This window comes from Cydia splendana, chromosome 15, assembly GCF_910591565.1.
Source record: "Cydia splendana chromosome 15, ilCydSple1.2, whole genome shotgun sequence".
Lineage (NCBI taxonomy): Eukaryota > Metazoa > Arthropoda > Insecta > Lepidoptera > Tortricidae > Cydia > Cydia splendana.
In genome coordinates this window covers 7,872,087-7,895,260 of record NC_085974.1, presented here as the reverse complement: position 1 = coordinate 7,895,260, position 23,174 = coordinate 7,872,087, and the positions used below count along the sequence as shown (strand labels likewise).

General features: G+C 36.1%; 1 protein-coding gene across 1 annotated transcript; it reads right to left on the bottom strand.

Moving 5' to 3' along the window:
* Positions 1–970: 970 nt before the first annotated feature.
* On the bottom strand, positions 971–21,808 carry LOC134797552 (uncharacterized). The gene is made up of 4 exons (XM_063769840.1): positions 21,652–21,808; positions 3,609–3,691; positions 2,679–2,796; positions 971–2,228 (listed from the first exon to the last, which is right to left on the bottom strand). Exons 1-4 carry the CDS (start codon positions 21,710–21,712, stop codon positions 2,002–2,004), a joined length of 489 nt encoding a protein of 162 aa, XP_063625910.1. The 5' UTR covers positions 21,713–21,808; the 3' UTR covers positions 971–2,001.
* Positions 21,809–23,174: the final 1,366 nt, after the last annotated feature.

The window sequence follows — 23,174 nt, the reverse complement described above, 5'->3', positions numbered from 1 at the left end:
TGGCCTCAGAAATGCGTGGTTAAAATATTTCAGGTTATTAATAGCGCTGGCGGTAGACCGAGAAATTCAGTAAGCGAAAGGAATCCAAACCACCTGCGAAAAGAATGTTTTGAAAATAGAATCCTGAGCGTAGCGAGTGTTTTAACACACGCGACGTAAAATAATTATGCAATGGAGTGTAGCAGATAACTTTGCTGGATCACACATACATACGCGAATTATTGCGATTTCCTATGTAGAACCTCCAATTATACAAATAAAAATTAACGCGAATACTAAAAAATTCAGTATGGCAATTAAAGTTTCGAAAAAAAAAGGTACTGGAAATATTTGCTTGTGATATAATGAAAATGATCAACTGGTAAAATATACGAGCATTGAAAAACGCTACATGAAAAATCGCTGCATTAAAAAAGACGATTAATGAAATTTGCGATCGTGATAAAATGCGATGTGAAAATTCGTTACTCGGAAAATATGCTTTTGTAAAAATTGTCTAACAAATCCTTGCAGATAGTGCAAATCATATTACAAATTACTATCCAAAGTAGTGACGACATTTACAACTTTACAAGTAGGCAGTTTCATGATATCCTTACATTGTTAAGTACATCAATTAACCGGAACACTTTTACTGATATCTTGATCGCTATAAAATATACTTGCAGATTGATACCATTATGTCCACTTTTATTGCAGGATTTGTAGGATAAGTTAGTTCCGATAGCTCGTCATACAAGAAAATGACTGTGATATAGCTTAATTGATCGATTACGTATTATCGAGCTGTATAGTTGAATTATCGAGAAGATGGAATTGCATTTGTAGTGGTTGTATGCTGATAGTACAAGAAAATAGAAAATTCAAATATAGAATGCCTGTAAACAAACAATACTACTACATATGCAATTCCACGCTCTCGATGATTCAACTATACGTAGTGTGCCTTATTAGTAAATAAAAAGCACAATTTATTTTTAACTTTTATTAAAATAAACTTACAAGGACGGCCAGGCCTAAAACATAAGAAATGCTTCAAAAACGTGTAATTACATGTTAAAAATTGAAATAAATACTGATACTAAAATGGGTTTGGATTCTAATCAATATTATTTTAAAATTGAATTAATAAAACCTCTTTTAACAGGTAACATTTAATTTTAAAATACTTATATATGATACACGTATTTATTGTGTGTGTGGTGATAAATATGAGATTCAAATAGTTGTTACAGATACCAGGTACATAGACACTAAGAAAACAATCGATATCTTTCAGTAACGATGTCACGTAAGTAATATATTTATATATTTTCCCTATAGCTAAAGCTTTACACAAGTAATTCTTATGAACGCTTATGTCCTATAACTACAAATTATATTAAAACTACGTATAACATTGCAAAATAAACAACAATGATATTGAACAGTCCTTTACTAAAGGCCTTATGTTTTCACTTTAAGTCTTGTAAACATTGTTTTACTGTAGTATCAGACTTCATATCTTAAGCTCTTACTTGGGTTGTGTTAATTAAATAAAAATAAATGTGAAGCAAACTAGAGCATTTCTTACTACTTTATAACTTTTATAAGACACTTGTTTAGGAATCAACGATGAGATGAGATGAACATAAACGTAATACAATACGTATTTAAATTGTCATTCGTTCTTTAAAAGGGTCATCTCATTTTGAAATTTCTTACTATAGGTACTAGAGTCAGACCGAGAAAAGTCTGCAGCGATTTTGATAGCCCTCGCAGTGCAAGTGTCATTTTAAACCTCAAACTTCTATGAAATTATGACGTATAAATAACACTTACACTGCGTGGGCTAGCAAAATCGCTGCAGACTTTTCTTGGTGTAACTGTAAGATCAAATCGTAATCTTTTAATATGTCTTTAAGTCTGACACACAGAAATTTTGGCACCCTCAAATGCAGGAGGAGCGCGTGAGCGTAGGGTGCTAGGACCTCAAGCCATCATTGTTTGCCATTTTGTTTATTATTGCTGAGACACAAAGTACGAGAGCACTAGGCCGAGGAAGGCGAGTGGGAGCGAGACGGCGACGGCGCCGGCGGAGTTGCACTCGTCCTTGTCGCACGCGCTGCAGTGCTGGATCTGCTTGGCGGGGTCGGTGAAGATGCGGGCGGCGCCCTCTATGAGGGTGCAGCTGAGGTTCAGGTTATGAGCGTCTCCGACGAGGCACGTCCTGGCGACGGCGCCGTTCTCTGCAATGGGGAAAAGAAAAGTTAGTGGTGACTATAAACTTGTCTATATGCCATGATTTCTTCGGCAGTAGAGGCAAAGCAAAAAAATACCTAATTCAGATTTCCATTCAGAACCTGCCTTTGAATGTACCTACGGCATTTAAAAAGGATAACATTTTAAAATGATCTACATGTCTGTAAAGTGGATGTTGGTATTGAGTATTATGACAGTAAATAAACAACCTATCTTAAACAACTTCAACAACATACCTATACAGATCTAGTGCATAATCATTTTCCATCGTATTTTCACGGAAACGTACGAACGTGTCTTGCTATTTTAGTCAGTCTCGGTACAAAAAGTAAGTACTGAGGTTGACTGAAGTAGCATGACAAATAAAGTTTCCCAGGAAATACGATGGAAAACAATTATGCACTACATCTCTACACACATATGCCCCAAATACTTACTCATGACAATCTTGTGGCAGAAACGGGATGCTCCAAGCACGCCATCGTCGATGTCACGGGGCAGAATGCCGCCTAAATACAGCCTGTTGAAGTTCACAGAGTCTTGTGTGGCGCAGTCCTGCAATGATAGGTAATGGTTGAGTCGAGACACATTGACAACTTTAACGACAGACTACTAATTTCATCATCATACCTATCTAGAACAATTGTTGTATCCCACTTGGGTATTCCAAGTCATTTAGAGAGTAAACCGATTTGGAATTAGATTCGATTGTATAGTCACCTGCAATAATATGGTATTCGAAGGCTGCAAAAATATGTGACACGCTCTTATGGCTCTACAAATAAGATCGAGTCAGATATTTTTGCAGCCTTTGTTTTGTTACATATTATTGCAGGTGAGTGTGCACAAGGATACCAAAATATGCTTCAATTCCGATTTAAATAAAAATTACATAATATGTATATTGAGAAATAAGTGCTCCGCGAAAAAACTCATGTAACCGATTTGGAAGACCTAAGTGATCCCAATTACGCAAATAAAAAGTACGTTCTTTGCAATTACGTTTAATAATTATGGTTCAGTTGGGGAAAATATGAGTACGTATATATGTATGCTACTATGTAAAAATAATTAATTAAACGGATATGTAGGCCATCTAAAAGCGTGCCAGAGAGTGGAGCAGCACCACTCCATTTATACACGCAGTATAGGTACGTATGCCGTGGTTGAAAATGAAAATTCAACAATTGTCTTGATGACAGATAAATAATAATATGGAAAATAAATACTTATACATAATATGGAATTTTAAAGCGCATGACATGGTTAAATATGTTTATAAAAAAATAAATTATTTACCGTAATGCAATTAATTAATTTCGAATAAAAAATAGGCAATATTAAAGCAATTTAGCATAATAGCTTACCACTATTAAATTTTTCGGGGGCGTAGCTGCCGCGCAGTCCCTGGTGTTCTCCGAGACACACTGGTAGCACCTCAAGCATGACCCTGAAAATAAACAAAATATCCTGTTAGATCATCATCATCATCATTTCAGCCTATATACGTCCCACTGCTGGGCACAGGCCTCCTCTCATGCGCGAGAGGGCTTGGGCTATAGTCCCCACGATAGCCCAATGCGGATTGGGGACTTCACATACACCTTTGAATTTCTTCGCAGATGTATGCAGGTTTCCTCACGATGTTTTCCTTCACCGAAAAGCTAGTGGTAAATATCAAATGATATTTCGTACATAAGTTCCGAAAAACTCATTGGTACGAGCCAGGATTTGAACCCGCGACCTCCGGATTGAAAGTCGGACGTCATATCCACTCGGCCACCACCGCCACCGCCGCATCCTGTTAGATGTCAAGCCATAATATGTTTAGACTGTTTAGAGTAAAAACAAAACGCATTTTTGTGCCTAAAATTAATTGGAAAAAGTAATTACTTTTCCTTGCACACTCAGCCATTAAATTAGGATATAAATATGCTAATGCAGTTAATGTTTTTTATTGGTTGGTATATGGTGGGCAGCCGAAATTATCCCGTTTAACAGACCAGCTCTATGAGATCATGACATAATAATCATTGCATTATCATCCAACGTAAGTCAACTAAATGTGAGCCCTCGACCTCTGTGAAATGGAACTCCAGGATTCGCCAATTGAACTGGATAACCGGGTCATATTATTATCTTCTCTATTTGCCACAATCATACAAGTATGAAAATGTTTTATGCCTCAGTCCATTGCATGGGTTACTCGTATCGTCACGTTAACACTGTGTACCGTGACGAAATAACTACGATTTCACGAATCAAATTATAAATATAAACATAAGTCATCAGGTTCAAGTTAAAAGGCCAGGTTATCAAATAGAAGATCACTTCTCCTTGTATTAAATAACCTGTGGCAGCCACAACAGTGATAAGGATGTTTTAGATCAGTGTGATTCTTGACCTTTCAGTAAAAAGGGACCACTATACAAAATGTATCTGTTGCCAAGAACCACCAACTGTTTGGAAGTTATCTATGGCGTATAGATAACTTCCAAACAGTTGTTGTTGACTAATTTATTATTATTTATTTATTATTTATTATTAGTCAAATAAGTAACACAGCATTACAGTAAAACCAAGGCACTGTGAAACTACAAAATAAAATAAAGAGCTGATAAAGAGTTGTTTTGTTTATAAATTCGCGAACCACTTCAGATGCTTCCTTGGACCACCAGTGTATTACGCGGAACACCGGTTATGAATCACTGTTCAAAATCCTCACATCTACATACCCTAAATTACACACGATCAATCCCGTACGTCAATTAAAATAGCATTAGTTCCTTCCAGGGAAGCCAACCCCAGATATTTTAAGAAACAGCGAATTCAATAATCGATTCATGCATCAGCAACCCAGCCTGTTCCACACGTCAACTGCATTTCAGTGTATAAATAACTGTTCCATTTAACAGGATGACTCCTCGCTATTTTAGCTCTGTCTCTTGTGCTCACTATTCCATAAGCGCTAGAGCGCTTTTTTCGATATCAAAAGGATTAAAGGGACGTACTAATTGTAAACAAGCTATGTTTTTTTTTGCTTTTTCACGAATGGGTTGCGTAATGTGTTCGATAATAAAGTGAGTTTTTGTGTGCCTATTCAGAAATATGGGTTACGAGGATGTAGTAGGTTGACAAATAATTAAAACTATAAAGCATTAAAGGTGACATAATTGTCTGTAGGATGGATAGATGAGGCTATTCTGGCCCGTTATCTCATCGTTTTGAAATTTTGATTATTGTTTCACAATTGTGACTATGTTATTAGTTTTCGTCTGTTTTCTCCCTCTATATACAGATACAGAGTCATCCATGTATCATTGTACCTATGTACCTACAATCAGCAGCAGAAAGAGTCAAGCTGGTAGGTAAGTAAATGGCTTGCACTTGAAAGACGTTTGTCATATCTCGCAAATCGCTTCGAACAAGATGAAATTACAGTAATTTAACGAACCAAATCTCTCATAAGAGCTCATTCCATTAAAAACACTCTCTACTTCATGGGCGTTTTAAAAAAATGCAAATATTTTGCAAATTTTTAAAACGTGTCAGATGGACTGCATACACAATAAATCGTTATAGCAAAACGGGAAATAAAATCGTTTCGGAGGCCAAGACCCTCATTGGGTCGCTGAGCCATATTAGTTAGTTAGTTACATCACAATAAAACTGTTTTTACATTATTTCAAACACCACGACCGCTTTGCAACTTCGGCTGCTGACTGTAGGTATACCCTACCTACTTCGTAGTCGTACATACAAAACTTTGTGCAAAAAATTTTTTTGTATACAATGCTGTAAGTATAGGTAATCTGTCTTTAACGTAGCTCTGTGCAAACATAGTTGACAAAGAGTAATAGAGATCATCTACCTCGCAATGAGTCAGTAGTTCGGGGGGTCAAACTTATCCCGCTGATTGCCTGATTAGTGGTCATTGCTCGGTACAGTCAGGTCGAATTACGCAATATCCTGTTTAAGCAGATCCTATGTTCTAATTGAATATGTACTGTCATCTACTGACTGTATACACATACATCATGACACTTATGCCTGGTGAATAAGAATTAAAGTTGCATGATAATTTTTGAACTTGACCCTGGAGTGTATTTTAGGATGTTAAAATAAGTGATGTCATAAATAGTGATGTTTGAATACGTTTTTGTTATGTCGTTGAAAGTAGGTTTTACACCTGTAATAACATTAAGCGGTACCTATATGTTTTGCTATAGGTTCATTTCAACAGCATCGGATACGATGAATAATATTCAAAACTTTCGCGTTTTGAACACATATTGACTCACATTTACAGACGGGTCTATCGCGAATTTATTTTATTACCTTTATTTACCGACGTTTCAACACAGGTTTCACTAGTCGTGGTCGCGGCTAACTGATGTCCCAGCAAAATGTCAAAACAGAGATTTGTGCAACTACCCGACGAAAAGTGTATGAAAAAGTTTAGGGTATACATCACATTTTCAAACCACCCACCGCGACCACGACCAGTGAAACCTGTGTCGAAACGTCGGTAAATAAAGGTAATAAAATAAATTCGCGATAGACCCGTCTATAAATGTGAGTTAATATCGTATACGTAGGTATATGTAAAACTGAAATAATTTATTACCTTGCAACCTTATGTTACAGTTGAATCCATTACCCCATTACGGTATCAAGAAAATGGCGATAAGCCCCAATGCTACCTAATAAATGCCTGCGCAAACGCTGCATGCTAATAAAGAAATATGACCTCCGCAAAATGTGGGTCAGTTGATAACCTCTACTGTACCTTCTACTTTTACCACAAATAAGATCTTGCGATGACAGTACACTTTTCAACTTTCTCTAGTAGTTTTTTTGCCTGCTATATCTAGCTACAAAAACAAGAATCTAGAAATTGAACATGGTAAGTTCAATATTTATCTGAAACCAAACAATACCAATTGATCTTCAAGTGAAACTAAATACGGAGATGAAAATAATAATAATAATAATAAGGATCAAGGGTCAGATGCAGAAGGCGGTAATTTTGAACACGGCGCGTATAGTACGTCGGTTCCTCACTCTGCGGCCCTGACCACCAGCAGCTTGGGCCAAGCCCCGCTGCCGGCGGCACCCTAGGTTAGGTTTTTTATAATGTGTTTATATATTTTACTTTTATACTCACATTGTAAAATCCTAACCTAAGACCCTAATTGAATAAAGAAAATAATAATAATGCCTAATTGATTGGGACGTTAGTAAACTATCTCCAATGCGTATCACTACGACTTACGAGAATGAGTTTTTAAGTAATCTAAGTTTAATTTTAATTGGGTACCTATAGACTGTAAGGAGTAAACATTTTATGATTTTGAGACAATAAGTAGGTAACAATATTACTGAAAATTCTCGACGAATTTAACTCTTAGATTTTAATCTTAGAATAGTAGATAATGAAATCCAATTATAATCTGATTTATGGATAGGCATTTAAATTGGACATAGTTTATTACTAAGACCATTAAGATACCAGAAACACTGTTGTTTAATGTCGTCGTAACATACCATTCAAATCATAAAACCCGAAAAACTTTTGTTTTTCTTTTATTTACTTACTACCCCTGATTTTGCTGAAGGCTGATAATAAAATCTCCACTTATTTCTCACACCCGGAGCTCAGAACAGCAGAGTCAAGTAAACAATGTCATTGCTAGTCACAATTTATTGCAATGTTTTTGTGGTTCCGAGCTCCTGGGCAAACATCGACCCAAAATTGAGTTAAAGCTATCTAAGTAGATAAGAAAGATGGCGGCTTATCCGAGAAGTTTCGAAAACATCGAAGGCTAATTAAAGGGTTTCACATCAATAGAGCGCCAATAACTAAGCCCATTAATTACATGAGCATTTTATCATATACAGGTTAGCCAAAATATAAGCGCATTCCCGTTGCCAGGGAGGTTTTGGGATTATGCTGAGCAACTTTTACGGGACCAACCCCAAAATCGAGAAAAAAAAATTTGGCTATTTCATACCTTTTGGCTGGTCCATTTTCTATGGGAGGGTAAATTATTTTTTATATATTGGTCCCATAGTAAAAGTTGCTCAGTATAATCCCAAAACTTCCTTGGCAACGGGAATGCACTTATTTTTTGGCCACCCTGTATTGTCTTATTCATTCATTCATTTGTGATTGTTATCTCTGACTATTTTGTGAACTTACTGCCACTATCATCAAGTGTGCGTTGGTGTACTGAATAATCAACTGCTGGATATTACTCTAGGTATATTTGAGTCACATAAAGGCGTACCTATTGAGTTACAAAGTCTCATTGGGACAAACGGCTAATAGCTTAGAGGATATAACCAAACGGAGACACCTTGTCTGTAATTTTCCCTACAAAACAGTCTGCCGATTTTTGCGGGGGAGGGGCACGTCAAATGTATACGTAACGTAAAAATAGCCATGTCAGATAAACGTCAGTCCATACATTGTGTTGGCCGCCTATTTTCGACAGAGGGGAGCGCCTGTCAATGGCTACTCCGTTTGGTTATATTATATCCTCTAAGTTTGAATCACATGAAGGTGCTATTGAGTTACATAGTTTTATTGTCACTGTAGCCGCCGTGCAGGTCAGGATCTCGACGACTCAAATAAAAAGCTTCGATTTGAAGTAAACTATTATAATTTCAATAGGTACTGGTTTTACAAGGGTTCCTTGACTAAACGGTTAAATGTAAAAGTGGTGTGGTAATCGTATGGAGGCTGATGAAAGAGTGATTTGCATAATTTGAATGTCCGAAAATAGTGGTTAAGATTTGGGTGCCTCTAATTGGCCGCGATACATAATATGTGGAGCGCTCCTATTGGTGCTTTAGAAAAAGCTTCCAAATACTAGCCGAGCCCGACGGCTGCGTTTAGTTACTGTATTATACAAATAAAGGTTGCGTTCGCAACAGTCACAAACGGCTAATAGTGTTCACATAGATTTACAACCTCCTCGTCCTCAAACGTGACCTGATATTTATTCTAGCGTCGAAGTAACCGGTTAATTTAAAAACATACCATAGTATATAACGTGTACCTACCAACTGTCAAAGAATAGCAGGCATGAAGCTATTAAAATAAAATAAGTCTAATGCAAATATTTTTTCACCTCAGCAGCTCGAACAAGGGTACTTTGCTTCTTAAAAACAGTGAGCAAAATGCGATTTTGCTCACTGAGTCATTTTGTTTCACTCAGTGAGCAAAATCGCATTTTGCTCACTGATTGTGTCTTACTCAGTGAGCAAAATGCGATTTTGCTCACTGAGTGAGACAAAATGACATTCAAGTGACCTTTATAGTCATTTCAACATGCGGGGTCTAATACAAGTTCGATATACTCGGGTTCTATTATCTCTGTCCCTCTAGGTATGTTCTCACTGCTTAGGGTGAAAAATTTTGTGTACTACACGAGATCAAAGTTATTTACATCTCGTGCGCTTTTGAATCCCTTACTACGCTCAAGATTCTAAATTAGATTCACTCGCTACGCTCGTGAATCTATTATAGAATCTTTCGCTTGCACGGGACTCAAAATAAGCACTCGAAGAAATATCAAACTTTGATCTCTTGTTGTACAAATAACTATTGTTGTCTTGAATTCTTTTAATGAATTATATATATATATAAAAGTTATAACTACATTGATACATGTAAAATTATGAATATTTCCACTACTTACTAATATGTGTGTCAAATTATGAATGCTCAAAAATCATATCTAGTTAGCAAGATAAGACACTAAGGCCTACTTGCACCATTCCACTAACCTGGGGTTAACCGGTTAAACCTGGAGTTACCATGATTACCAGTACAATTTGTCACTGGGTTAACGGTTTAACCGCTTAGCCCCGGGTTATTGAGATGGTGCAAGTGGGCCTAACTCATAGAAAATCTTTACAATGTTACATTCACTGCGTAAATACATTAAATGCAATTTCTAGAGAACGAACGTGGTAAAATATACCTCGATACTATATTGGACGCGTCTGCGTGGGTTTAGTAGGTATGCAATTGCAAACAAATACCTAAACCTTTGCCGTGTAATTCAATGTAACGCTTGCCTTTGGAAATAAATTTAAAACAATTGATATAACGATTGGTGTCAACTGTCAAGTGATTATTGATTAACCTTTTCGACGCCGTGTCAAATACAAAAGCTGTCACTCGGACGCCACGTCACCGAAGTGTCAAAACTGAAATTGAACTTTATGCATATGCACGTAGGTCTGATGTTGCTCTGTGCTATGTGACCCATTAATCGGTCTTTGGCGTAGAACCTGCGGTGCGGATATATCGGTCATTGGCGTCCAAAAGGTTAAACAAATTTAACTTATGTACACTAACCAATAAAACTCTATGATATGACATCACACTGATCATATGCGTATTCGCAAGTCGCTCTAGAGTCTAGTGTATGAACGTGACAGCGCTATGCAAGTGTACAGCGATGTCCCGCTCGCATACCGAAGCGACGTGCGAATTCGTATTCATGCCTTAGAGCTTGGCCTCATGGTATAATGATGTCATACTTGCCCACTAATGGTTTACGAGTACATTAGTAACCATCATATAGGTATTGTGACCTTTGCGTTATACCATACTTGCCTAATAACATCGTTCTTATGGCGGTCGAGTTATAGTTTAGTTTCACTAGAAGGTACCTACTGATTATGGTACCCGGCCACAATTGATTGCGTCATAACTCTTTCGTTTGCTGACTACAGAGATGCTCGATACGTGATGAATTCTAAATGATTTGTTAATGTATCGGCATCTGTGTTCAATGGCGAACGAATAGCTACTTTATACCTAGGCACTTTGAAGGTTTGTATTTTAAGAGTGACGTATAATGTCTTACTAAAAGAATCTGACTAACCTTGGGCCACTTGCATCATCCCACTAACCCGGGGTTAACCGGTTAAATCGTTAACCTAGTGTCAAATTGTACTGGTAACCATGGTAACTCCAGATTTAACCGGTTAACTTCGGGTTAGTAACCGGTGCAAGTAGCCCTAAGTTAAAATAATACTCAGTATGTATTTCTAAGTAATAAACTAAGTTTCATGGATTCGTCACCAATGTCTGCATGTATAGGTACCTAAGCAGTCTGAATAACCTCACAAAACTATTTAAGCTTGAAATGAAAAGCTACAGTTGCACCAATTGTATGCAGCTTTAACCGTTATCATAGAAAACTTGAACACACCATCAACACGGCTTACTCTTGTGAATGTCAGTTACGTACACGAACAATAGCTAACTGTACCCACGCCTCGCGTTTGTATGACACGTAGGTACTTTAACTTGGTTCCCTTTGGCGGCCTCTCGCAGATCTCGACCGCGAGCCGCGACTGCGGATGACATAAGCCTTAGTTTACCTTAAAGGTACCGCGGTCCTGATAAACGCAAGGTAGACCTTGCCTCAATGTTGCTCAACTTGACATTGCAACACAAGCTGCGGACATTGTTTTCAACTTCTAACCATAATAATATTATATTACATTGAATAGAAAAATGTAAAAATACCAAAGCGTAGTTAAAGGAGATGTAATTTATTGTTTCGCGTTACTCATATTTTAATCATGTGTTACAGCTCTATATATATACCTATGTAGTTAGATATGGTTTGGGAAATATACGTAGGTTTATTGGTAGATTAATAAAACTTTATTGTATTACTTACCTATAATTTATAGGCTATAAACAATTAGCTTAGTACATATTCATTTTTATACTATTATAAAGAGTTAGTCGATTTACCATATAAGTTAGCGTTTCCTGTCTAGTTACAAATAATTTGAACTATCTACGTATACGTATAATACGAATACATGTTTATTACATTCATCTCGGTACCGATTTCCACTTCAAACATAAAAACAACTTTAAATCAAACGGAACCAACTTTGGATCAACTTCGGAGGTTACCTCGATAAGAAACTGCGCAAGCCTGCCCATAAAAAAGTTTTTAATAGATTCTCACCGTTTTACTCCTTTATCCTCCTACCTCATTCATGCACTTGCTTTATTGAAAACGAATCCTTGTGCTGTTTAAATTTGGTTCCATATTATGCAAAAAAGACATGCAGGGTTTAGGTAAAATCTAATAATAATACTTGACGCCCTTTGACACTTGAAATAAATAATTATCATTCACTATATTTTAATACACAGAAGTGTACGTGGTTAATCACTGGTTTCCATTTCAAAAATATTGGCAATAAGAAAAACCTGTCTTTCATCCACCATTTAGAACTTATGAAGTATTTTTGCGACTTTTATATTTAACTATACCTATACAGTAGAGCTGCGTAAATAAAACGAACATTTAAATGTTTATTTTATATTGTATGCAAATTTTATTGTAGTCTAGTAAATGATGATATTCGTGGAACTGAAAAAAATATCACCAACCACTTTGTTACCAAGCAATTTGTTTTCCTAACGTTAATGTTTTGTATTTGAGTGAAATCTCCTGCTTAATACCCTCCCGCTGCATTTGGCTTAACTCATAATGACAGCCATTACGATGTTTTGTTTTTTTACAAAACTTTTTGGCCTTCTTCCAAAAGCGTTGCGTAAATATTGTATCAAACAATAAGTCTTTTGTTTTGCTGCAATTATATGATTGCCTCAACTGTGCTTCTGTGTATAAAACAGAAAGTTCTCCCCAAATTAACTGCAGGATTATCATAACGCAATCTACCTTCGATTTTAGTCGCTAAGGGAAATCATTATAGTATAAATCTTAATGACTTATTTATTATTGTGTACAAACTATTATCACTACCATCACAAACCTCATATGACATCATCACATTCATTGCTTAGGTACCATTTATTTAAAGAAACGTTGCAACCGGCTAAACACGCCTGACGATGACGCATGCGTCAAAATGTTCTTAAGATGCAGTAGGTTCACAGAGCGGAGTTAAAAAAATCGTAGCACTTTTTTAGATCACAACACGGTTGCCAACAAGAAACACGAACCTGCGGGGCCTTATTTGTCGCTAATACTGTTTTAGTAAAATATACAAACCATAGATGTACACTCAGCGGATTGATCGCCCCCCGCGTCTAATAAAGAGCTCAAGTCTGCAGCGAATATTAATGTTTTCTCTCTTCTTGAGAGATCTCAAATTTTCCTCTTGGCAGATATAATAAAATTAATAAAAGGCCAAATGGACCATCAAAATGTCTTCATCATAACTTTGGTTAGAAAAATACTTAAGAGCAACGAACCTTCTCATAACAGATATCATATATTTGTTGTACCTACTTAACGCAGTGTGCATTCATGAATTAAGCAGCTTTACTGACAATTAAAATGTCTAGTCTTGACCTGATCTTGACTTGAATACTAAATGCCTATACATGGTGACCATTTTCCTTTTAGATCGCCTAATTGATCACCTACTTTAAATCAATTAAAAATAAGTAGGTACGAGTGTGATCACTGATCAGTTGTTTCCATTCGATAATAATCACAATTTTTGTTAACTGATGAACAGAGGTGGTAAATTTAGTAATTGCATTCTTGAACAATAGCTTTAAAATGTTGGGGGTCAATTCAACGTTTTTCTGGATATTTTTAGTATAATCCATTGATTTACTGCTAGTATTTGGTGTTACGAGTATAGCGCTGTTGTGATTCTCATTGAATTACATTGCATGCTCGTACAGTCACCTGCAATAATATGTTACACAACGAAGGCCGCAAAAATATCTGACACGATCTTATTTGTTGAGCCATAAGAGCGTGTCAGATATTTTTGCGGCCTTCGAAGAGTAACATATTATTGCAGGTGACTGTACATAGTAGGCAATATACAATTTGTTATGGTTTTGTGACGTAATAGCAACATTACTACTTACTAATGTATTATCCTCTACCTATAAGATTTTTTTCTGCATGATGATATCATTCCTTATGAGAACCTTGACTGACATCAAATCATCATACACCATGAATGACTAATAGGTAACAAAGGGTAATAATAGTTGAAGGAAATATAGGAAATTTCCTTCAACGGATCAGTGGAAAACTATTAATTAAAGCATCATAATATGCATTCGTCACTACGTGCATCGTGGAGTTACGCTCCGCTAGGTATATAAGTATTTAAATCATATACCTATAACCTTATCTAAATAACCTTAGGTTCAGTGAAATAATGCTAAACAATAAAAATATTTCCCAATGATAACAATAAAACAAGGTCATATGATCATGTGTATGACGTTTGATGAACACTGGCTCTGTATGTTGGTGTAGGTTAAGACAAGGTTATAGGTAGGTATATGATTTAAATACTTATATGTATATTTATTTAACATCACGTCAACAGCACTAGGGCAATGCACTTAAGGCTAGGCTAGACTAGGCTAAAGCCTGAAAACGTTTTACTTAGGACATATAGTGAGTTACTGTATAGTACCTAATCTAAACCTATATTATATGAAAATAAAATGTATGTAAAAATAGTAAGAAACCGTGCAAATCTCATACATGACACATACACTAAAAATAGTTCATTGCTATTCAGATGCGTAAACATAGAATCCAGTTTTTCACACATCGCCAATAGCCAACTGATAATGATGAAATTCGGTAGTAAAATATGTGTACCTACACATGTCTGTATATCAATTAACTATGTTAGTGTATGTATCATATCTGAAATTACGAATCAATATGTCGTCATCATTCTTACTATTTAGGTATACAAAATGTTTACACCCCTACCATAGAAAAGGATGACTCACGCTAGACTGGACCGAGCCCGGGCCGAGGCCTCCGACATGTTATTTTCTATGACGGCTGATCGGTGATCACGTGGTGCTTTCCATAGAAAACAAAGCGGGGGAAGCTCCGGCTCGGCCCCGGCCCGGTCTAGCGTGAGTCATTCTTAACTAGCTCACTAAAACACTTTCTGGATTTTTTATAGTTCATTAAAACATTAAACTGATAGGTTGCATAGTTCCTTATGGCTAGAAAAGAACTGCATTCCCGTTGCATTTTTTTCCGCGATTTCGTGGTTGTTCCCATAGTAAAAGTTGCTCAGTATAATCCCAAAACCTCTCTGGCAACGGGAATGCAGTAATTTTTTAGCCACCCTGTATACTTTGATTACCTACCTACCTACTCAGTTATCATAAATATCTTAACAGGTATCTTTGTCAATGTAATCAAAAATAAACCAACTGTTAAGTGTAGGTGGAAAACTCAAACGTCGTAAATAACTTCCGTTGGTTATTTCCATGGCAGTAAAATAACTGTTAATGAGTCGAACAATAAAATAAGAAAATAACTTTTTAATGTGTCTGCTGCTCCTATTGGTAACTAAAACATTGAAAATATTTACTTCTTCTTCTTCTTCCTCGCGTTATCCCGGCATTTTGCCACGGCTCATGGGAGCCTGGTGTCCGCTTGACAACTAATCCCATGATTTGACGTAGGCACTAGTTTTTACGAAAGCGACTGCTATCTGACCTTCCAACCCAGAGGGGAAACTAGGCCTTATTGGGATTAGTCCGGTTTCCTCACGATGTTTTCCTTCACCGAAAAGCGACTGGCAAATATCAAATGACATTTCGTACATAACTAAGTTCCGAAAAACTCATTGGTACGAGCCGGGGTTCGAACCCGCGACCTCCGGATTGAAAGTCGCACGCTCTTACCGCTAGGCCACCAGCGCTTATTGAAAATATTTACATTACTTATTTTGAAATATGGTGTTATGAAGAACTGCTTACTAAAGATATTTCGTTGAATCGATGATACTTGACATTTAACGTGAGTTTACATCTAATGTTAAATAAGGTAGGTAGATTTCCGTTATACGGTTTACAAATGTAGACTCCTGCATAGTCTAATAAAACATGGTCTTCCATTCCCAGAGTGACACGGGCCTACGTCACAACAACATGGCCGCTATATATAGCGCTATCGCATATTATCATATAGCGCTGTCGCATGATGACGTAGGCCCGTGTCAGTTAGGTGACCTAGAAAAGACGGGAATGGAGTACCAGGCGGAGTATATTATTATACCATGGACTCCTGCTTAATCAAATTATCTTATAAGTAATTAAATATCTATTTAAAGTTAGTTGCACCAACTTGCATGGCATGTAGGTGGAACGGTTCACTTAGTGAGGTGACTTTAGTTCTAACCTTCATTTTATTACAATACCGGTCCATTCCTAGTCAGTAAGTGATGTCATCGACGACTTCGTATTTGCGATCATATTTACATCATAGCGTGAATATAAAAAGTAAACAAATACTATGTACAGTCAGAATTAAAAGTAGTAAAATTTAAAGGGACATATGTACTGTAAAACATTGTATAATACACGTGTGAAAAGGTAATTCGCTACTCGTGTCGATTTAAAACACTCCCTTCGGTCGTGTTTCGTAATTGTGTACATATTTAAGAATATTAGGGTTGTAAAAAAACGGTTTTTTTTCTGACTTGAAAAAAAACATGAAAAAAAACCGTGAAAAAAAACCGTTTGTTTTCTGGAGTACGTTTTTTTTTCAAAAATATGAAAACTCAAAATTTCCAAGGCAGTTAATATTTTTATACGGTTGTTTTACTTGTTTTAGACTTTATGTTAACCATTAAACCAATTTAATTTAACAACTTTGATTAATAACAACATAAATGAAATCTGTAGTGGTAGTTATCGCAATTTATTGTTGGCAACACCAACGTCTCTCGTCGCCGCATCGGGGAATTCAGGGATTCCCCAAAAATTACTTAGTTTTAAGTTACTTTATATCAATAAATCAAGAAAAACCGTTATTGTGGCATATTTTTGTTCATCTGAAAAAAAAACCTAATTTAGAAAAAAACCATGGTGCCAGGTTTTTTTTCATGTTTTTTTTCATAAATTAAAAAAAAAACATTTGGTTTTTTTTCTATTTGCAACCCTAAAGAATATGTTTAATTTGTTTATCCTTTTGCAAAGACCTTTACACTATTTCTCAGATAACAGTCAGTTAATTTATTCACGCCCAATAATACTAGCAAAACACAGTTGCATCAAAAAGCATAACAAAAGAGAACAATAATGTTTGAAGCTCATACATACTTAGTATTACATATTTTACTTCGAGAAGCTACTATGTTACTACCATCGCCTCGCCAGCAAGAGTCTCATGTCTCATCTCAAGCGTACCAATAGTAATCAAATTGTGATATAACTTTTCGCATAGGTCATTATCGAGATTGAAAGGCCTCTACAAACGTTTGAGATGTATCGGCCCATCAGAGTGAGATGGAGCAATTAGTTCGAACGAGACAACGGATCGACACGAGCCGACATATTGGAAGAGTTGTTGTTGAGCAAAACGTGACCAACATGATTTGGACTTTTCGATTCACGCGGTTTCAAACCGATTATAATATTTTTGATGGCTGTTTAGAAATAAAATATAATTTTTATTTGCAAATCTTACTCTAGAAATTAAGGTATCCATTGAAAACAAATTTATTTCATAATTAAAATAACACATAAACTAAACATAAACGAATTAAAAACTAAACTTGAATATAAATATAAACTAACATAACATAACATAATTCAGCCTATATATACGTCCCACTGCTGGGCACAGGCCTCCTCTCATGCGCGAAAGGGCTTGGGCTATAGTCCCCACGTGCGGATTGGGGAAATATAAACTAAATAAGTATAAAATAAATTGCCTACTGAAGCCCCGTCCCGGGCTGCCTCCGACGCAAAGGTGCCCATCACGCTGCGTTGGATTGCGATGGAAAACCTTTGCATCAGGTATCCATTTAAAAAATAAAAATCTTTTTCCACTTAACTTAACCACTGAGGTAATAATAAAAACATAGTTACCGGTTGGAAACGTCGTGAACCGAAAACTTTCAATTTATATCATGTTCTGGTTGCGTGGCCAACGATAATCGAAAGTAAATCGGAAGGCAAGTTTAATAATTTGTAGAAGCCTTAATTTAAGAAGGTTTTTGTGAGGCGATGAGCTACTTGATTACGGGAATAACCTTGTTTGGATATTAGAGGGTCCACATCGTGCTCTATTGCTCAAAGTCGTAAAAAGTCTGGATGTCTTCCAGATTCTGGCAATTTGTACGAACATTCTAAGTAATACCGGGAAACACATTTTTTATATACCCTCCAGACTACGCTACTTTGACATTGTTAATATTGTTATTGTTAGAGATGCCACGAATATTCGGCAACTTTTCGGTATTCGGCCTATTAGGCCACTTTGCCTAATATTTGGTATTCGGCCGAATGTTGCCTACTATTCGGCCAAATACCGAATATCTGTTGCACCTACCTAAAAAGAAAAATACACAAAAAAATTACCAAAAACTAGGTACCCTATATTTAATATTTAAAATGTATTCTTGGAAAGTAGCTAAAATACGAAGGCACGTTTTTGAGCATTTGTTGATTTATTTTATATTTATCAAGGGACTGATTTGATTGACTTTAACTACATTCATTATTCTGTTCAACATAAAAATATAAATCTTAGCAAACGTTGTGCTTTGTCGGCGAACAGTTTTCATAATTTTGTGACTCAAAATGTTCGGTTGCCGAATATTGTAAATAATAAGAGGGGCCGAATATTCGGTATTCGGTATTCGGCCAAATTCACTATTCGGGGCATTTCTAGTTATTGTGTCAGACCAAGTCTGATCTGCAAGTAATGTTTCGGTGTCAGTGGTTGTAGACGTTCTAACAACAAGACATTCTTAAAAAAATCTGAGGAATATTTAATAAATAATTAACTCTCCGTTAACGTATTACGTTTAACTTTACATTTAACAAATAAAACTATGTAAACGGACGTATAAACAGTCGAGTAAAAATACATCTATTATTGATAGATTGTCTAAGTAACTATCTAGGTAGGGTTGAACGTAAATCGAAACATCTAGAAACTCTGAACGAACAATTTATATTTATATTTCGAATAATAAATTCAAAGTACATACCAACGTTTCGAACTCTTTACAGCGTTCATTTACATAGTTTTATTTCATGAGTCATGAGTAACTATCGAAAACAATATTATTACCTTACAGGCCGATTCGAACTTACACTGACATCAGCATGATATCTGAATGATGTCATTTAGCTATCGTGCATCTCCCTTGCACCAATACATGTACGGCAAAGTACAAGGAAAATGCAAGATAATTGAATGACATCATTTTGATGTCAGTGTACATTCGAAGAGTCCTGTTTAACAAGTTGGCATCTTTATGTCATTTCCATTAATTAACTATGTTGAATTGAATACGCGTGAACTATTTGGCCTTGTTTGTTTTTATTCGTTTTAGTCACTGCTAATTTTAAAACTCCGGACATGTTATGAAACAACTTAAGAAATTCAATATTGTAGAAAAAATAATATATATCGCTCTTTTATAGTTATGTCCTGGGTACTAAGACGAAAGTCGTATTTCTATACGTTATATGGTGATATATGGCTTTATGGGGTAGACGGTACGAGTAGGTAGTAAACATGATTATTTTATGCCATAACGCATGACTGAATGCCTTGGAGATATTCAGGTTTTCAAAAGAAAATATTGTTTTGATATTTTTTGTTTTATGTTTTATGTCAGTCTTTTCCTCCCGCATTAGTATATTTATGAGTGGAGATTAATATCAAAGCATTATTTAGAAATATGGACGCGTCTCTCAGAGTAAGTATTGCCTGTAACATATTTTCGCGAGCCAGTTCGTAGTTTTTTCGATGTGTGTATGTATCTGTGTGCTTCGCGCCTTTTTTGCATTGAAAAAGCTGAATCGTTTTTACTCTACTACTGAAAAGGTAGGTGAATGTTTCTCGGGCATGTTTGTAGGTACGAATAAAAACTTTAAGACTGCATTAAAAATAATAATAAAACTACCCGGTATGATGGTGAAATAAAAATAAAATAATCTTCTTTCCAAAGCACTTGTAAAAATAAGATGGCATCCCATCTCAGACGCGGTAAAGTTTCCTCTATTATTCCGTCCATTCTGATGCAGATGGGATTGGCCCAGATAACAAGTAGTTCCCGGATAATAATAGAAAGGTGATAGTGTTATTTATATTCCATTGTATAACGACGCAAACTGTTTGGAAGCGGTACAGCCTGTTTTTATATATTTTAGCCCTAATTTTAAAAGCATGGTCCCATACCATAGAAAGCATGAAAATCGGCATACAAGTACAAAATATGGAAATAAAAATAAATATGTACAGTCAAACTCGCTTAAGAAAATTTTGATAGAACCGTGCCAAAAACGCGTTTTAAACTGTAAAGCACAACAAGCCTGAATAATGTTTGAAAACAAGTTACAGGGACCTTTTCTACTTATGTAGAGAATCGTATTAAACGTGAATTAATGGATTTATTGTATATGTCGCACAAATTCTGACTGAATATTTTTCTGCCCCCGCCGGGCCTAAAGTTTTCAGTTATTATAAACGCTTGTTTGTCAACAAACGTGGTATTACATTTGGCATACGGCCCGCCTGATGGTAAGTGGTCACTGTAGCCTATGGACGCCTACAACTCAGGGGGTGTTTATTGCGCGTTGTCGACCCTAAATTGACCGACCATTGGCACAGATCTCCTAAAAACTGATAGCTTTTAAATTTTATTTAACTTTCTCTATTTTTGTAATTTTAAACTAATATATTAATATATGTAATTGAATCATTGTATGTAGTTTATGCAATAGTTATAGAATTAAATTTATTAAGTACAAAACTAATCTATAAATATTCCGCATTCTCTCGGATCTCGGACTTATTCGAGAAAATTGGAGCTTAAATAATTTTGCTGCTCTCAAAGTTAGCAAAAGTTAAGTGTGTTTAGTGGCCTGGATTATGTCTAGTGCTGCTAACTTTGTCACTTTCGCGACCAGCCACGGTAAAACGTAAGCAAATGTACGCGCGGCGAATACAGACAAGAAAAATGTTAAATCGCTTGTATATGGCACAGCCAGGTTCTAAAACATCTTACGCATGAATAAGTTTTTATTGATTTTAATTTAAGTATTTAAATTATAGATAAATATTGCAGTTTCATAGTATTATGTACCTATTATTATCTTTTACTTTATTATGTTTATTATCTACACAAAAAGTCTACTTTTCTGTTTCTCTATTTTATTACAATGAAATTTAATAACTTATTTAAATTATTTAGGTATTTAATTTTAAAATAAACTTTTATTTATTTATAAAATACCTTGCTGAGGTGGTAGTAGTTCTCGTACCTACCTTTGATACCAACATAAAGTCCGTTAGCTTTAAAACTGGCGCTACGATTCAAAACGAGTAAAATATAAATTCGAAAAAAGAACAAAATAGAACATACCGAATTCCAGAAGGGCCAGCATGCAGACCAGACTCAACGCGGTGACACCACTTCTTGCCATTTTCGAGACTGTGAGCACGGGTTACTGTGTACGTTTGAACTCTCGCGAACGTTGGGCAAGACTGAGACCGTCCGCCGTTCTCCGCCTGCGTGTCGCCGGCTGACACATTTACGCGTAGGATGCCCCAACTTCGGGAATCTCAGGACATTCATGAACTTGTACACTGCTTGTCCCTATTGGAAACTGTTAGAACTAACTGGCCGCCGATTTGTTGGCAGCCGGGAAATATAGTGTCATATTTTGTGATACACGTGAAACTTGAAGTACCTACTTTGATGAAATGTTTTGGGTGGGATTTTGATTTATTTCGTAGGTATTACCAATGTGATTTTGTTTTCTAAGATGTCAAATGATATTATTACTCGCAGATATGAGAACACCAACTTTAGGTTAACCAATCAACGCGATATTCTGCTCGGATCTTTTTCCCAAGACTGGTATTCATGGAGAAGGGAAAACTATAATAATTGTGAAGGTACACCCTTGCTTACGAGACGACAAGGACAATGAGGACTAAAATTTAATTCAATTTCGAAGTGATACTACCGTGGTAAGGAATTTGTACATATGTAATTATAAAGGCTATAAAAAAGGAAAAACATGTGTTTTACAGCAGCGTTCAAGCTGTAGGTAATACAAGCCACCCTAGGTGCCGAGTAAATATACCTATTTTTAGTTCGCCCATATGACTCGCACTCGTATGAAAACAGCACTTTAGTATTTTGGAGCCGTGTACGTATGTTAACCAAAAAAGATATGACAAAAGTACTAGTGTTATCTTCGCCCAGGAAGCATAGCTCATGTGTGCGCGTACGTCGTTAAATTTACTCACAATACTGGTTTCTATGTGTTAACCGTTCGATAGCGGTTAAAAATGCCATGGGCCCGGCGTTTTCCATGGTTTGAAACGTATTGCGTAATATAAACCGGTCTCTGAGCAAGCCGGCTCGGCCCTCGCTGCGAGCTCCGTAGATCTTCAATAATACCATCTGTGGGCCTATTTTCAAATGTATTGAGAATAGGGAGAATAACACGCACTTGTTCGTTCTATCAAATAGAATACGTATAGATTAAATTCGAATCGAATTATTGCAGAATTATTGTCGTGAAATATAGACCCGTAATCCTTATACTTAGTTATATATATATATATTATAAATGCAGAGGTAACTTTATCCGTCAGTAACCTTCCTCTCCACTGAACCAATTTATATGAAATTTGGTATGGCGATGGTTTGAGGCCCGGGAAAGGACTTAAGATAGTTTTTATGAATAGTCATCATCATTTCACGCAGACGAAGAAGCGGGCAGAAACTAAATACACATAGGTAAAATGGCTAATTTTTTTTAAATTACTCTACTACTAATATGTAAAGTCAAATAACGTTTTGTGGTACCTATCGAGGTTTTCATTTACGCTGCAATTTCATTTCTCTTTATAAGATTAGAAGATTAGATATAT

What these genes read in the sequence shown, in the direction of transcription:
- LOC134797552 (XM_063769840.1), bottom strand. Translation starts at nt 21,712, where the DNA reads ATGGCAAGAAGTGGTGTCACCGCGTTGAGTCTGGTCTGCATGCTGGCC. An exon ending in GCTGGCCCTTCTGGAATTCG is followed by an intron (nt 3,692 to 21,651) that starts GTATGTTCTATT and finishes GTTTATTTTCAG; the next exon opens with GGTCATGCTTGAGGTGCTAC. An exon ending in CCCCGAAAAATTTAATAGTG is followed by an intron (nt 2,797 to 3,608) that starts GTAAGCTATTAT and finishes CTATCATTGCAG; the next exon opens with GACTGCGCCACACAAGACTC.